General features: G+C 35.5%; 1 protein-coding gene across 1 annotated transcript; it reads right to left on the bottom strand.

Moving 5' to 3' along the window:
• Positions 1–953: 953 nt before the first annotated feature.
• Positions 954–15,115, bottom strand: LOC121424735 (aqualysin-1-like). The gene is made up of 9 exons (XM_041620495.1): positions 15,008–15,115; positions 8,127–8,240; positions 6,599–6,739; positions 5,701–5,830; positions 4,713–4,819; positions 3,491–3,632; positions 2,799–2,983; positions 2,035–2,206; positions 954–1,178 (listed from the first exon to the last, which is right to left on the bottom strand). Exons 2-9 carry the CDS (start codon positions 8,238–8,240, stop codon positions 1,039–1,041), a joined length of 1,131 nt encoding a protein of 376 aa, XP_041476429.1. The 5' UTR covers positions 15,008–15,115; the 3' UTR covers positions 954–1,038.
• Between the last annotated feature and the right edge of the window lie 716 nt (positions 15,116–15,831).

The following is a 15,831-nucleotide window of genomic DNA, read 5'->3' as shown; positions in this document are numbered from 1 at the left end:
TCTCGTGAACACACCCTTGTGTAAGATATCAATCTCGTCACCACACCCTTGTGTAAGATATCATTCTTGTCATCACACCCTCGTATAAGATATCATTCTCCTAACCACACCCTCGTGTAAGATATCATTCTCCTAACCACACCCTCGTGTAAGATATCATTCTCGTCACCACACCCTCGTGTAAGATATCAAATCCGTCACCACACCCTCGTGAAAGATATCATTCTCCTAACCACACCCTCGTGCAATATATCATTCTCCTAACCACACCCTCGTGTAAGATATCATTCTCCTAACCACACCCTCGTGTAAGATATCATTCTCGTAACCACACCCTCGTGTAAGATATCATTCTCGTCACCACACCCTTGTGTAAGATATCATTCTCGTCACCACACCCTTGTGTAAGATATCATTCTCGTCACTACACCCTCGTGTAAGATGTCATTCTCGTCATCGCACCCTCGTGTAAGATATTCTCGTCACCACACCCTCCTGTAAGATATCATTCTCGTCAACACACCCTCATGTAAGATATCATTCTTATCACCATACCCTCGTGTGTAAGATATCTTTCTCGTCACCACACTTTCGTGTAAGATATCTTTCTCATCACTGCACCCTAGTGTAAGATATCATTCTCGTCACCACACCCTCGTGTATGATATCATTCTCGTCACCACACCCTCGTGTATGATATCATTCTCGTCACTACACCCAAATGTAAGATATCATTCCACACACTTTTGAAAAATATCATCTCACTAAAACATTACCATCTCAGCTGACAATTTGTTTTAATGAAACTCAATTTATTACAGTTGCAAAGGTAAATAATTGTAACAGAATCTCAAAAATGAGGGGAAAATCTACATAAATTTAAATAGTATATATGCGTGTGGAAAGGCAAAGCTTTCAAATAGAAGCTACTGCATTTGGGTCCGGATTGTTTTGCATTTATTATAGCATTTAAACATATCCAAACAGATTCTGGCAGATAGTTAGTAAAATAATCTAACAAATGGGGCGGATCGGGTATTAGTTGGTATATAAGAGGAGGTTTGGAGAGAGAGCCCTGACGTCACTGATCTTGTTTGCAGAAGCATTGCCGAGGAGGGCGCTAGTGACAGAGGCTGGGGAGGCATTGGGGCTTTCCTGGAGCATCAAAGCGATAACACCTAAATGAGGAGAGGGGGAAAAGTGACATGAGGAAACGAATCATTAGTTACAAAGCTGGGAGAATTTATTACGAAGTAACACAAGATGAAAGAATGAATGGAAAGCGAATTAATGCAGACAGGGATAGCGGGGAGGTTAAGCCCCTTTCAGTTGGCGGTGTGACAGCTTACAACCGTTGCGATTCTGTGCAAAATATATAGTGACCAAGTGATCGCAAACGATCGAAAGAGCTATTGTGAAAGCCCCTTTATGGGATGATGCAGAGTGACTTCATCGAGAAGAGGGAGGGGGGGGTCGAAGAGTCGGTTTTCTCTTTATGCAATATCTTTATCACAAATGGTTACATCGTTAGAATGCAAATGCGTTCAGACTAAGGTCTGGTAATGCTAAGTAAAACAATGGTGGAAATTCATATTTCTGCAAAAATATAAATAATAAATCGGAATGGGGATACAAATTTAACGCTGTGATGCCAACAAAAGAACTGAATATTCAGACTTTCTTTCCTGTGATGCTTATATTGTTTTTTGATACGTCGACCTTATTTGTTTTATTCACCTTATACTATTCTCAATTATTAACCATCAAATCAGTTGGTCTTGGTAACCTACTTGTTTACTTTAATTCGATGCTAACCAGTGGCGTACCACGGGGGGGGGCAAATTAGTCAGCCAAAAAATTTGAAAAGCATTAAAAAAAGTCTTCACGTTCAAAGGAGTGAGCCAGGGATACGTCCCTTGCATGGGTTGTGACTCGTCAGGGGGCAGTCTGCCCCCCCCCCCCAGGTACGCTGATGCTAACTAAATAAGAGTTGAAAGCACACAGAATTATTGCACTGAAGTGCAGTAAAATTACCTGAGACGTGTGGGCAGGCCATGGAGGTACCGCTGATGGTGTTGGTGGCACTGTCGGAGCGGATCCAGGTGGAGGTGATGTCCACACCAGGAGCCCAGATGTCTACACAGGAGCCGTAGCAGGAGAAATAGGCACGGGCGTCATTAATGTCGGTGGCTCCAACTGTTACGGCCTGTGTGGTGGAGAACGAAACAAACGTTTAAACTTTAAAGCCTTGTATGGTGGGTATTTAGCCAAAGAGAGTCCGCTATTCAATGTCATTTCACAACTATGATTGATGCTTAGTTTAGAAATCACAAAAGTTAACTCGTTTACCTTGGATATATTTGTCATACAGTATGTACAAGCTCTGGACATGGTAGATGATTGCCCAAATCGTTATTATTAATTACGACAACTTCATGCTTTAACACACTTCCAAAAATGTCTTACAGTGCTACCCCTGGGCTCGATTTGAAACATTCATTGTTTAAAAACAGTTATTAAAAGCACTGCCCAATCAGGATTATTGTTGCATTCGCTTACTAGTCATCAGACCGATCATAAACCAATCAGAAGTATTCTTTCATTTTTCAATCCATCGCAAACCTTTGTGTTACAAGGCTCTAAATTTACTGTGTATCGGTATAAAAATGATGTGCATTGGCTTCCCCAAGTGTTATATTTGTGAGGAAGAAAGTAATCAAAGAATCTTCATTCATTTAGAGTGCTTTAGATATGCCCAGAGATATCTTATCAACTTGCACTGCACCCTCAGTACTTACATAGCCGGAACGAGCGGGGGAATAGTTGCATGAGTTGTCGTCACTGTTTCCGGCTGCTACGGAGACCACGAAGCCGTTGCGGTACAGAGTCCTGACAGCCTGATCAATAAGGGCAGATCCACCTCCTCCAAGAGACATAGATACAACAGCTGGCTTGCTACCATACGTGGCAATGTAGTCCATACCTGATAAATGATAAGAATACGATGCAGAAGAGTCTTGGTCTAGTGTCTCCGGACTATAGGTGAGTCAAATGGGTACCGGCAGGAAATAATTCCTCGAAAAGCTGTGTGCACCTGAATCGGTAGCCTAGCTTCGCTGGGTAATAATAATAGCAAGGCCCGCTGGGAGAACAATTTTTGGAACTGAAGTGGCTACCCTGGGTGAATATACCGTTAACATTATTATTACTATTAATATTATTATCATTATTATCATAAAATTGATTACATACGTATCTTTTGTAAAGGGACCTCTCTAGATTTAGTTAATTGTTTATAAATATGTTTTGCATAGTACAGCTATAGAAAGAGTGGACTGGCAAAACAAACTCCATGGTAGAAGATAGGTGTCTCAAGCCAAAGACTATTTCAGCATGAAAGAAATTCAACTTTCCGGAACAATAACAATTTTAAAGATCTTTTTTTTTGTTTATGGTAGTGGTGGTGACGATGATGATGAGTCAGTATTACCGTCAACGATGCCGCTGTATGATCCAGATCCGAGGCAGCTCAGTACACGGACGCCGAAGAGGTTGGTATTCTTGGCCACTCCGTATTCGGTTCCTCCGACGGTACCAGCACAGTGAGTTCCGTGTCCGTTGCAGTCAACACCCTAGTTGATGGGTCGAAAAGCAGACAGGACAAAAATTGATTTCATTATCAAATCGTAATACATTATTATGCGGATTATCAACATTTACACTAATTCTGCCATTTTATTAGATGTAAGGAATGACTGTATTTCTCGTAAAACGTTTTACATACATATTTCTTCACATCCAATATCATTAGGCATCCATACCTTTTGAAACGAAAGTACCTTGGTCATGTTGGTGTTGGTCTTAAATGATATTCTTTTTCTCCCAGGTGAGGTGCCAAATTGGGTCAGGGGTAACCGCACCATTTAATATTTTAAAGTATTGAAAAGGGAGAAATAAAAATAAAAAGGAGGAAAGGGAGAAAGGAAACATAAGAAAGAAGAATGTCAAAAGATCTCGGTCTTGGAAGACTTTCATGTTCCTATGTTGAATTAAGAAATGCCGTCACCCTAAAGACGACTTGTTTCCTGTGAAATATCCTGGCGCCTCCCCAGTTATCTCCCCCATCTTCTCTTCACCTATCATATCACCCATCAACGTCATGCTTATTTTACCCCACTTACGATAAGGGCTCACTCTGTTCAGAAGACTTTGAATCAGACTACAAATCTTGGACTTGTTTTTTTTTTCAGAGTTTTGTCTCAGTTTTGATAAAAAGACAACTTTGAAATATCGTTCAAAGCGAGACCCAAACATGGGCTCCGTAACAAAAAGGGTTGCGATGAATTGCAAATAGAAAAGAACCGCAATGATTGGTTCTGGTCATAATTTTAAACAAACTCCGCGTGTAACATTATTGGTCAGTTCATTTAGCGATTGATCGCTAATCTTTGTGTTACGGAGCCCTGGTCAATGATCTTAACCGCAGTAAACTCGCAATTAATAGCGCATCGTCTTGATCCCGCCACACCAGTCGAGCTGATCGATGCGTTGGAAATTACGCTATATTCTGTTCTATGAATATTCATGAACATTCATGAGGCGTAGTCTGACTAAATAAACGCTATTGGGTACCATTTTGTTTATTATCCCTTATCGGAAGTGTACATGAGAGGGGGATACGCCAACCGCACTTTGTAACTAAGAAGACTTACATCGCCTCCAAGAGCATCATAGAAGATGGAGCCACGCCCTCCGAAGTCGTTGTGGGTGTTCCAGATACCAGTATCGACGACGTATACGTTGACGTCTGATCCGTCGTCTGTTTCGCAAGAGATTGATATTGGATAAAGCAAATAGAAACTCACCAAAAGTCTGTGACATTACGTTATCATTTTCCAAAATGAGATCGCGTTTTGTAATAGCACAATTTCATTTATACGGATACACAGTTTGTCAAGTATTTTAAAAAGATATCTTCTAATAAGAATAAATATCTATATTTTTTTTCGTATTTGCTATGTGAGGAAGATTATTACCCTTGCCAAACAATCTTCCCTGCACTATTTTCCTTTACCAACCCAAGATTACCAGTCATCTCAAATAGCCACGTGGGTAGGGAAACATTGTTGGAGTAAAGGTTTGTCATTGGTAACCAGCTATCATTAGTGTTATTCTTTTGTTCAGAAAATAACTCAAAACGAACTAAGGTATGCCATTGACATCATTTGATCGGTATGGAGTCACTTTCATTGGTGTAACTTCGATAATAACTTAAGTTTTATTCAATCAAACATATTTTGTTGAAACTAAATCGCGAAGTTTAAAGGGGAACTTCACCCTGAAAAAAGTTTGTTGTAAAAATAGCAGAAATAATATATAATAAAAATATCGGTGAAGGTTTAAGGAAAATCCATTAAACATTAAGAAAGTTATTTGAATCTTAAGTTTTGGATTTGTAATGTCAGGTACAATAAAAAGCCATTTGAAAATTTTCAGAGATAATGACATTTCATTGAATTTTTGTCAAACTATGTGTAGGAAGGTTACTCGAATATGACGTCAAAGTTAAATAATTAAAATTCTAATAACTTTTTTATTCTTTGAGGGATTTTTCTCAAACCTTCGGCAATAATTTTTAAATACTTTTTCTACTATTCTTAAAAAAACGTTTTGCAAGGGTGAACTTCCCCCTTAACTTACTAATTGAGTTGTAGGTGTTATCAAGAGGAAGATCCCTCTGGTCAATACGATCAAGACCCCATGAAGAGACAGCCTGGGCACGGACAACACCATCCTCCTCAACGGTTACGATTCCATCAAAGCGACGAACCTGTCAATGACATCGAAGAAAAAAAAGGTTTTACATTATAAAGTGTAAATTTGATTAAACGGGTAAAACGGTAGTCCAGAGACTGTTTTTGATGTATTCATAATTCTAATATGACGTTTCGACACTATTTCATGAAAGATTTTGACTCTGACTTTACTCTCAGCTTTGATCAATCCTTAGTTAAATTGACTGAGATGTATATAGAATCTTTGGTTTAAGTGACTGAGAACTGATTTCTGATAATCTTCATGGAACGGTGTAATGGGTCTCGTCAAACAAAGCCGGCACTCTTAAAAATTTTAGGCAACGTACGGTTCTAAAAACAATTGGTTAAACTTTATCAAATTCTGGGTAGTTTTAAACCAATAATGTGTTCTTTGGGCGAAAACTATACATAGTATTGGTTAAAAACCGACTACCCAGAGTTTGGTATCTTTTAGCCAATTGTTATGTGGACAGTATGTTGCCCAACATTCTAAGAGTGTACTTATAGGGCTAAAGATGTGTGGTAGATATTACTTAATTCTAAAAAGGAAGATATCATATTTCATCCCTTTTCCTTTCTATGTTTTTTTTTTCTTGATCATGACCCGCCCATATGTACGCAAATGGGACTATCATATGTCAGTTTGGAGTCGGACCCACTATTTACAATGATACATCATAAATTCAGTGCTCAGATTAGGCTACACCATAGGCTAGAGTATGCCAAATGTTCTCCCTGTAAAATATACATGTAATTGTCGTGGAAGAAATACGGCTACTTACGAAGTCGACGGCCTCATCGCTGAGTTCAAGAGAGAGAGCCTTGACAGCACGGAAGACTTTGAGGACCTTACCAAGCTTGAATCGACGAGTGTTAAGAGCCTTCTGGAGACGATCAGCAAAATCACCTACTTCGATGTCATCCTGGTTTTGTAAAGGGAGAAAATAGGAGAGGGCGTTGAAATAACGATTCTTGATTTTTTTTCAGAAAAATGTTCACGATCGATAATAGGCCCTACTTCGTTTTTAGTGAACAAGACTTGGTGACCCTTCGGCAGTCAGCTGGTTGTCTCATAAATGCGAGTGCCCCAAAGTTGGAAGCCAAGTCGAATCGTTATTTTTACCTAATGATCTAATTTACTCAGTTTTAAAGAATGTTAAGTTGAAAAGATGACACTGAAAAATGCTCATTTTATTGAAGTAATTTTCTATTATATATATTTTTCAATCGAGGAACAAGATGTTTATTTCGAGCTTATAATTTGATTCGCTGAATAGATTCTTACATAATAACATAATACTACACTCTTAAAAATGTTGGGCAACACACTGTCCACAGAACAATTGGTTAAAACTTTATCAAATTCTGGGTAGTTTTAAACCAATATTGTGTGATTAGGGTGAAAACTACACACAGAGTTGGATGAAAATTTTAATCAATTGTTGTGTGGACAGTATGTTGCCCAACATTTTAAGAATGTAACTTTAACATGTATGTGGCTGTTGGGAGATTGGTGGAAGGTCTGTTTGATATGCAGTGTGTGCCACACATATACAACACACACACAAAGAGAATCTGTGAGCAAATGTACAAGAGAATTAATTTCTAAATGAACAAATAAAAAAAAGAAATTATAATGAAAAAGGATTAACTCATGATATAAAACCAAATAATATTTCCTCAGTCTAATACTTGGTATTTGGGTTATTTGAAATGTGATCATTTGTGATAATGGTATTTGAATAATGAGCTGTATTACAATTTACGTCATAACATATGTCGGTACAAGCAACAACCACAATACCTTAAATATCAAGCCATCTGGAAAAGGGAATAAGCTTTTATTACGTAAGCTGATGGTAAGTATATTTACTTATTTACTTTATAAGGATAAGGTGTTATACACACTTAAAATGTTGGGCAACATACTGTTTACTGTGTTGGGTAAAGTATGTTGGAAAACTTCGATTGTACATATTTCTTTGTTATTAGACAGTTATCGCAATGTGATGCAGAATGCTTTCAAGAACACATAAAATACATTATCAAATACTCTTCATGACAATGAACAACCAAGAAGTCTTTGTCGAAAATTGGCCAATCAGAACACTAGTTTCGTCCTGAACTCGGGACAAACGACACATTTGCAATTTTACATCAGCTCCGAAACTTGGGACCAAACTTTCACCAGGTTTACCAATTTTCGACAAAGCCCTCTCAGCTGTTTGTCATTTGACTGACATTTTCAATACATTTACTGTGTTCTAGAGTTCGTCGTGCTTGTCTATGTGAAAACTCAGACTGCTTTACCTTAATTGCCACTACATATCGGTTCTCGATCTTCTCTGTAGCGGTGTTGTAGGAGGCGATGCCGTAGGCTGAGACGGCCATACAGGCCAAGAGGCACAGAGTGAAAGCACGCATCTTCAGGTAAAAAAAAGAAGTTTATAAACACATAGATATGGAAGCCATGATGGAAAGAACGCATACAGCTTGAGAGTTCACAGTGTGTAAGGTTAAAATGGACTGTATGTGATTCACAGTATTACAATATTCACAGTTAGGTGGCTCAGTGGCAGAGTGACCGCTTCATGAACGGGAGGTCGTGGGTTCGACCCTCGGTCGAGTCATACCAAAGACTTTTAAAAATGAGACCTTCTGCCTTCTTGCTAGGCACTCAGCATTTAGATTAGAGAAGGGTAATAACATAATCATGTTATTTAGTGGTTACCCTTGGTAAATAAAACGTCATTATTATTTTTACGCTGTGGATACCTCTACAGTGTAATTTTTCACAGTGTGCTCACATAATGGAATTTGTAAAATTGCGATTAATACTTTTAGAATGCTCAAATCAAACAGTAGATTGAAGATATTTTCTCACTGTAGACCCCTCTGCAATTAAGGTGAGAGTTCACATTATGGACCATTTTAAGATGCGATCCTCACAGTTATATGTGAAAGTTCACAACGTGGTGAAGATATATGTACACTGTGGACACATCAACAGTGTGAGAGTTAGAACTGTGTTCACATAGTGGACTATTTGAAGATGAGATTCACAGAGTTGATGTGAAAATTCAGTGTGAACATGTTGAAGATTTATTCATACAGGGGACATCTCGTGAGTACTCACACTTTGTTCACATAATATAGTAAAAATATGATTCATACTGTTAAAAAATGCTCATATTTTATACTATACACTATACAGTGCGTATCAAAAAAAGTTTACACTTAGAAAAAGTCCTGTAAAATTATACATTTGTAATATCCTGAGGATTTTTCCACATTTTCACATTGGTACAGATCCATTTAAGCAAATGACGCTATAACTGTCGAAAAATATTTCCGCTTGAGTGAGCACCACTTACTTTTGAAAAGTTAGTGAAAAATGATTTGCGCAGAACTTTGAAATAGTTATGCGAATAAAAGTAGACCTTAATCACGAAGAACACATGGAATTTAGCTATTAAAATTGATTTGAATATATATTTTACCTTTTCAACATGTTTCCTAGCCCAAAACACTTCGAAGTGTACAGACTTCACTTTGTCGTACTTCAACATTATTCAGTTAAATCTTAAAGTACGTTTGTACAGCAGTTAGTTTTATAATTATATATTAATGATAGGGCTGGATGCTTTTAACATCAGATAATCCTAACAGTTACGAGCCCAACTCTTGCATAATTTTTTGTTAGGTATACCAAGTGTTTTTGTTGCATTTTTTTTTTTATCCTGAATTCAGGACCTAGCGCAGGTTATTCCAATAATATTGCTGCCAAACATGATTGTTTTGTTCCATGTTCTTGTTATGTCTTGTTTTCATGTTACCTTTTTAAGTTTCTTGTCTGATTTTATTTCTTGTTATGCAGCTAGCCAACAATGTCTTATTATTTCCATATTTTGTTGCAATTTATTGTTGAGATTAAAGAGCTATGAATACTGTAATGGCTGAATTACCTTTTGCTGAAACAAACGACCTTGACTTGGACATTCTGTTTAATTCGTTGCAAACTGCTGATCATGATCCTTTATGTAATACTGCATATGAAAATTATATCTCTGAAAATATTAATAAGAAATTTGATGAAATGCTGTTTGATTTTGATCCCAATGATATTCACGCTATAAATGAGTCTAAATACTATACTCAAAATCAATTTATCCGTATGCATAAAAGCACTATAAAAAACGATATGCATTTCTTGAATTTGAATATCCGAAGTTTAAGTAAGAACTTTGAATATTTAACCTTACTGCTGGACAACATTGATGCCAGTAATTTCATTATCGGCCTTACGGAAACATGGTTGCATGACAAGCCTCACTCATTATACTCTCTACCACATCATAATTTCGTATTTAATAATCGTGTCAATAAGAGGGGAGGGGGTGTTGCAATGTACGTTCCTGATCATTTTAACTTTAATGTACTTAGTGACCTCAATATCATGAATGAAACTATGGAAGCAGTTTTCATTGAAATAGTTCTTGAAAACAAGAAGAACATTATTGTTGGAACCATTTATCGCCCACCATCTTCTAGTCACCCCGAATTTCTACTCGAAATCCAGCACTTACTTGTTCATCCTCTCCTTCAAAATAAACATTGTATCTTAATGGGTGATTATAATGTTGACATGATAAAATGTAAAGACAATCAATTTTCTCGTGACTTTTTGGACACATTGCTTTCTTACTCATTTATTCCTGCAATATCAAAACCTACACGGTTATCGTCACACTCTTGTTCTCTTATTGATAATATATTTGTAAATATTGATCACATTAAGGTAGAATCAGGAATTATACTCTCTGATATTTCGGACCATTGTCCAGTTTACTGCAAAATTGATAGTTTTTTAGGTACTACAAAACTGCCTCCTCCTTTAAAAATGATAAGGAAATTTACGGTTCCTAAAATTGATAATTTAAAAGAGAAACTCAAAACTTCAAGTTGGTCAGAGGTGTTGGATAATAATAATATTAACGGCTCCTACAACAATTTTAATAACATTCTAAAAGACGCCCTCGATGAGTGTATTCCATCGGAGAAGTGTAAGTTTTCAAATTACAAACATGAACCTCGTAACCCATGGGTTTCCAAGTCTATACTGAGATCCATTAACAGAAAAAACAATATGTATTACAAACTTAGAGTAAATCCTACTCCAAAACGTCGTGAGAAATATAATAGATATAAAAATACATTAACAAGAATTTTACGGATTGAGAAAAGGAAATATTATTGTAATCAGTTTGAAAAGAAAAGGTCCAACATAAAAGAAACATGGGGTATTATAAATAATGCTTTGAATAGGAGGAGTCTCATTAAAGATATAACCCAAATCCGTGAGGGAAATAAAGTTTTAGATGAGAATGAATCTATATCCAATCACTTTAATGAATACTTTGCAAACATCGGATCAAATTTGGCTAAGAAAATTCCTAACGCAGAAAAAAGTTTTCATAATTTTTTGAAGAACAAAAATCAGAATTCAATATTTTTTAATCCAACCAATTCATCAGAAATTTTACGAATTGTAAAAAATATGAAAGACAAGCGAAGTATGGGATATGATGAAGTTAGTAATTTCTTGCTGAAACATATCATAAATGAAATTACTGAACCTCTAGAGCACATTTTCAATTTATCTATAAGTCAAGGTGTCGTACCGGACGCAATGAAAATCGCTAAAGTTATTCCGATATTGAAGAAAGGTGATCCTTTAGACTCCAATAATTATAGGCCAATATCACTGTTATCGTCAATTTCCAAAGTGCTAGAAAAACTTATTTTTTATCGTACTATGTCGTTCTTTGTAAGTAATAATATTTTCGCAGATTCGCAATTTGGTTTCAGACAAAAACATTCCACGATACATGCAATTTTACAATTTGTTAATCATGTTGCTTCTGCTAATGATGATCATTGTCATACACTTGCAATATTTTTGGACCTCTCCAAGGCCTTCGATACCATTGACCATCAAATATTACTGTATAAACTTTCTCATTACGGTATTCGTGGGAAGGCCTTGGAGTGGTTTAGAAGCTATCTCATAGGAAGGTCTCAATTCGTTTCTATTAAGGGTGTTAATTCGTCTTTTAAACAGCTACCTTGCGGTGTCCCTCAGGGATCCCTCCTTGGACCTTTACTTTTTATTTTGTATATGAATGACTTTCAAAACTCTTCTCGGGTCCTGTCATTTACCCTATTCGCTGATGATTCTTCCGTTTTCTTTTCCCATAAAAACCCAAATATCCTATTAGAAACAGTTAATATTGAACTCAGACTTGTTGCAGAATGGATATGCGCTAATAAACTTTCCCTTAACATAAATAAAACTCAAGGTATGTTTTTCAGTAATTCTATTGCACAGTTACCCGGTAATGTTTACATTAATAATACTGTTATAAATATAGTTGATTCGTTAAAATTTCTTGGTCTTATTATTGACAATAAACTTTCTTGGAAAGAGCATAATTTGAATTTAAGTAAAATGCTTGCGAGGAATGTTGGGGTAATCAATAAACTAAAATCGTCATTTCCTATGCATATCTTGAAAGGTTTGTACTCAACACTTATTCTACCTTATCTGAACTACGGTATACTTGCATGGGGTAATTCGTTTAATTACCAACTGGATAAATTGTTAATTCTTCAAAAACGGGTATTGCGAATAATTTGCCATTCTGACAGGTTAAGTCACACAAATATTTTATTTTTCAACAATAAAGTATTAAAGGTGCATGATTTATATAATTTCTTTTTAGGGTGTTTTATGTTTCAATTGAACTCAAATGCTCTTCCTCATGCTTTTACATCACTATTCCAAAAGAATCAACATTTGCATACTTATCCTACCCGACAGTCGTCATTCTTTCACTTGCATAGGTTGAGAACAGTACTTAGGAAAAGGACGATAGTATATACTGGTCCAGTTTTTTGGAATTCCTTGGATATGACACTTAAGCAACTACAAAATTATAATATTTTCAAACATCACTTGAAAGCAAAGCTTCTTCTTCGATATAATGAAACAAACTGAATTGCTCTTTATTGGCATGCTCTATTGTATTTTTGTCCACAGAGCTTATCAAGAACTTTCTTAAATTCTGTTGGATGGCAGCTGCTTGTTTTATTTATTTTGTTCTTTTATTTCTTCGTTTCTTTCTTTTGTCACGTTTCTGTGTTGTGTTGTTTTTGTCGGTATAATTTGATTTATAAAATGTTGTCACGTGTATTATTCTAAAGTAATTATATTAAAAGTAATGTATAAAAAGGGAACCTTATCTACAAGCATTCTGCTTCTAAGGTTTCCTCCACTTTTCCGTTTTATGTATACTTAAACATGTATTAATATGTATTGATTAAGAATGCTTGCTATTTATACTTATATAACCTACGTGTGTAATGGTTGTTCAGCTTAGTTATGCAAGATATCAAAGTTTTGTAACATAACGGATTTGTGGAAATAAAACCTAAATGAAAATGAAATGAAGTGTGCATTGCGCCCCACCCCACTCCCCACACACCGAGGGCCATCGTAACGATATTTGCTTTACACTGAACTGTGATTTACATGAAATGGCTCAGGCTTGATTTTCATTTTTTTAATCATTGTCAAGCTTGGGAAAAGTGTGGAGAAACAAGTATTAAATGAAAAATGAAATGTAAACCCACTTTAAATGATAAAAACTTTGTGAAAAAATGCTGGAGATGTCTGATATAAATTTTTGTTCAGATTCAGTTATGTCCTCAGATCCAGCTGGCACAAAAAGGGTAAAGGTTGTGCTTACTAAGTATTGAAATTCCAATTTGGGTGGCAAAACTGTTACAAAATGTTTGAATGTATCCGTTTAATTTCAATTGACTAAAAGTGCAAGGGAAATGTGTGAGAAATGTTTTGCAGGGTAAGTTTGATTTCACCCTTTCTCCTAGACACAGCGTGAAAACAAGCCTTTCTGCGCAAACAGATTTCTACGAGCTTTACAAAAATGGTCAGTGCTCACTCAAGTGTAACATTCTGTCAAAACTTTTACTTTCATTGGATAGATGAGACCCAAACCCAAGATTATATGTGAAAAAATTACCCACATGTTGTATATTTTTTAATTCCCAGAGCTTTTTCAAAGTGTAAACTTTTTTTTGATACGCACTGTATATAATATAGTGTAATTTTATACACTATATATAATAGTCATGACATTCTTTTATATACTATGTACACTCTGTAGATCACTAGGGTTTACAGCAGCGATGTTCTAACTTTGTATCGCTTTAAATATTTACTCTCTGGTCAAGAAACTGAAATTAATTATTAGAGGCAGTACATTTTAACTTCATCAGATGGATTTGCAATTTATTCAAAATGACTTCCAGTATAGATTGAAACAGTGATATTTTTCGGAGGATATGCAAGAAACATATCTGTATGTGTACAAATGACAGAAATTATTTACCAGCAAAGCTTAACTACATCGGGTACTAAGTCATAGTTAATAAAACCATGTTTTACATCATGTAAAATCACAGGGTATTTGGTGTATGGACCTTATAAATTTCCAGCAAAGCTTAACCTACATCGGGTACTAAGTCATAGTTAATAAAACTACGTTTTTTCTCAAATATTTTTTTAAATGTCAAATAAATAAAATTGTAAAACTGAAAAATGTAAAAAAAAATATATATATTAAAAAACCCCAGCTAAATAAGTATTTACTCTAAATTTATCTAATATTATGTGTTTTTATTGAAAGTTTAGTATTACCCAACTCTACGATATATATATTTACTGCCTACTCATGTAAAGTGAACCGTTATTAAGAAAATGGCAATTATGAAAGAAACAAGATACACTATTAGAAAATTTATCCGTAAAATAAAAGAAGTTCTTGCAGCAGAGTCTCGAGAACACCTGTAATCTTACCATATTGCGTATATTCTTACATTATATCATGTAAAATTACAGGGTATTTGGTGTATGGCACCTTATAAATTTCCTTAAATAACTTTTCCCCTTTTTAAACAGATCTGTTCTGTGAAATTGCAGAAAAAAATCATGTTTTATGAATTTACAGAATGATTCTGTTATTACTTTCTGCAAAATCTTTTTTTTTCTGTAAAATCAGGGATTTTTAATTAGAAGAAAACGCCAGTAAAAAATAATGAGTTGTACTTACCGTGACCTGGTAATGTCTTCCCGCTTGCGCTGACTAAAACTAGAAGAGTGTATAAAATGGCAAAATATACCACAATTTATACCAAATTTCTTCTTTATATGCTGGGGACGTGTATCATATAATAACATACTAGAATCAACAAAAGATTACCTTGAAACAAAGAGGATTAATGTCGTAATATTCAAATCAGGAGTCATTGACGTTTGTTATTATTTTAATCTGCCGGACCCTCTGGCCGCCTGGCCAATGGAATCCATTTGACCAAGATTGCTATAGAATTATCCAGATGTTCAGTTTTCACGAAGCTTGAGGTGATTATGAGGGTTCAGGCTAATTGATTCACTATTTTTATTCTAGCTAAAGATTTAGATTGCATCATTCCCTATGAACGTCATATGAATGTGAACTATGTGGGCCTAATGAATTAACGAAAAAAAAATCGATTATTTATGATCACGAAATAATGCATTGGGACAGTTATAGTCCCTGTTTAATACTTATGTTTTATTGACGATGTAAAACAAATGAATGTTTTGAGATTTTTGAGAGATATGTTTGTGTTCTTTGTGGTATGTTTGTTCTGTATGGCAAATCTTATTTTGTATTAATTCATGTCCCAATTTTTTAAATGAAAAGATATATAAATGTTTATTCAAACGAATGACTGAATCACATGCACGTACAATTTAACAGTAGAGATTTTTTTTTAATCGGCAGCGAATTATTTATACGTGTGAGGAACTCGATGTTGGACATGGAGTTAAATGAGGGTTAAAAGTGAGAAATTAAGCTTCTTACTCTTTTTAAGCTGGTGTCGGTGTAGG

Source organism: Lytechinus variegatus, chromosome 12, assembly GCF_018143015.1.
Source record: "Lytechinus variegatus isolate NC3 chromosome 12, Lvar_3.0, whole genome shotgun sequence".
NCBI lineage: Eukaryota > Metazoa > Echinodermata > Echinoidea > Temnopleuroida > Toxopneustidae > Lytechinus > Lytechinus variegatus.
The sequence above is the reverse complement of the archived record's forward strand: the minus strand, read 5'-3'. Positions and strand labels throughout refer to the sequence as shown.

Bases quoted from the DNA above. Each gene is read 5' to 3' on its own strand.
- LOC121424735 (XM_041620495.1), bottom strand. From the start codon at position 8,240: ATGCGTGCTTTCACTCTGTGCCTCTTGGCCTGTATGGCCGTCTCAGCC. The intron at 4,820-5,700 runs GTAAGTTAAGGG...CTTGCGAAACAG, and splicing joins TAACACCTACAACTCAATTA to ACGACGGATCAGACGTCAAC. The intron at 3,633-4,712 runs GTAAGTCTTCTT...CCCATCAACTAG, and splicing joins ATGATGCTCTTGGAGGCGAT to GGTGTTGACTGCAACGGACA.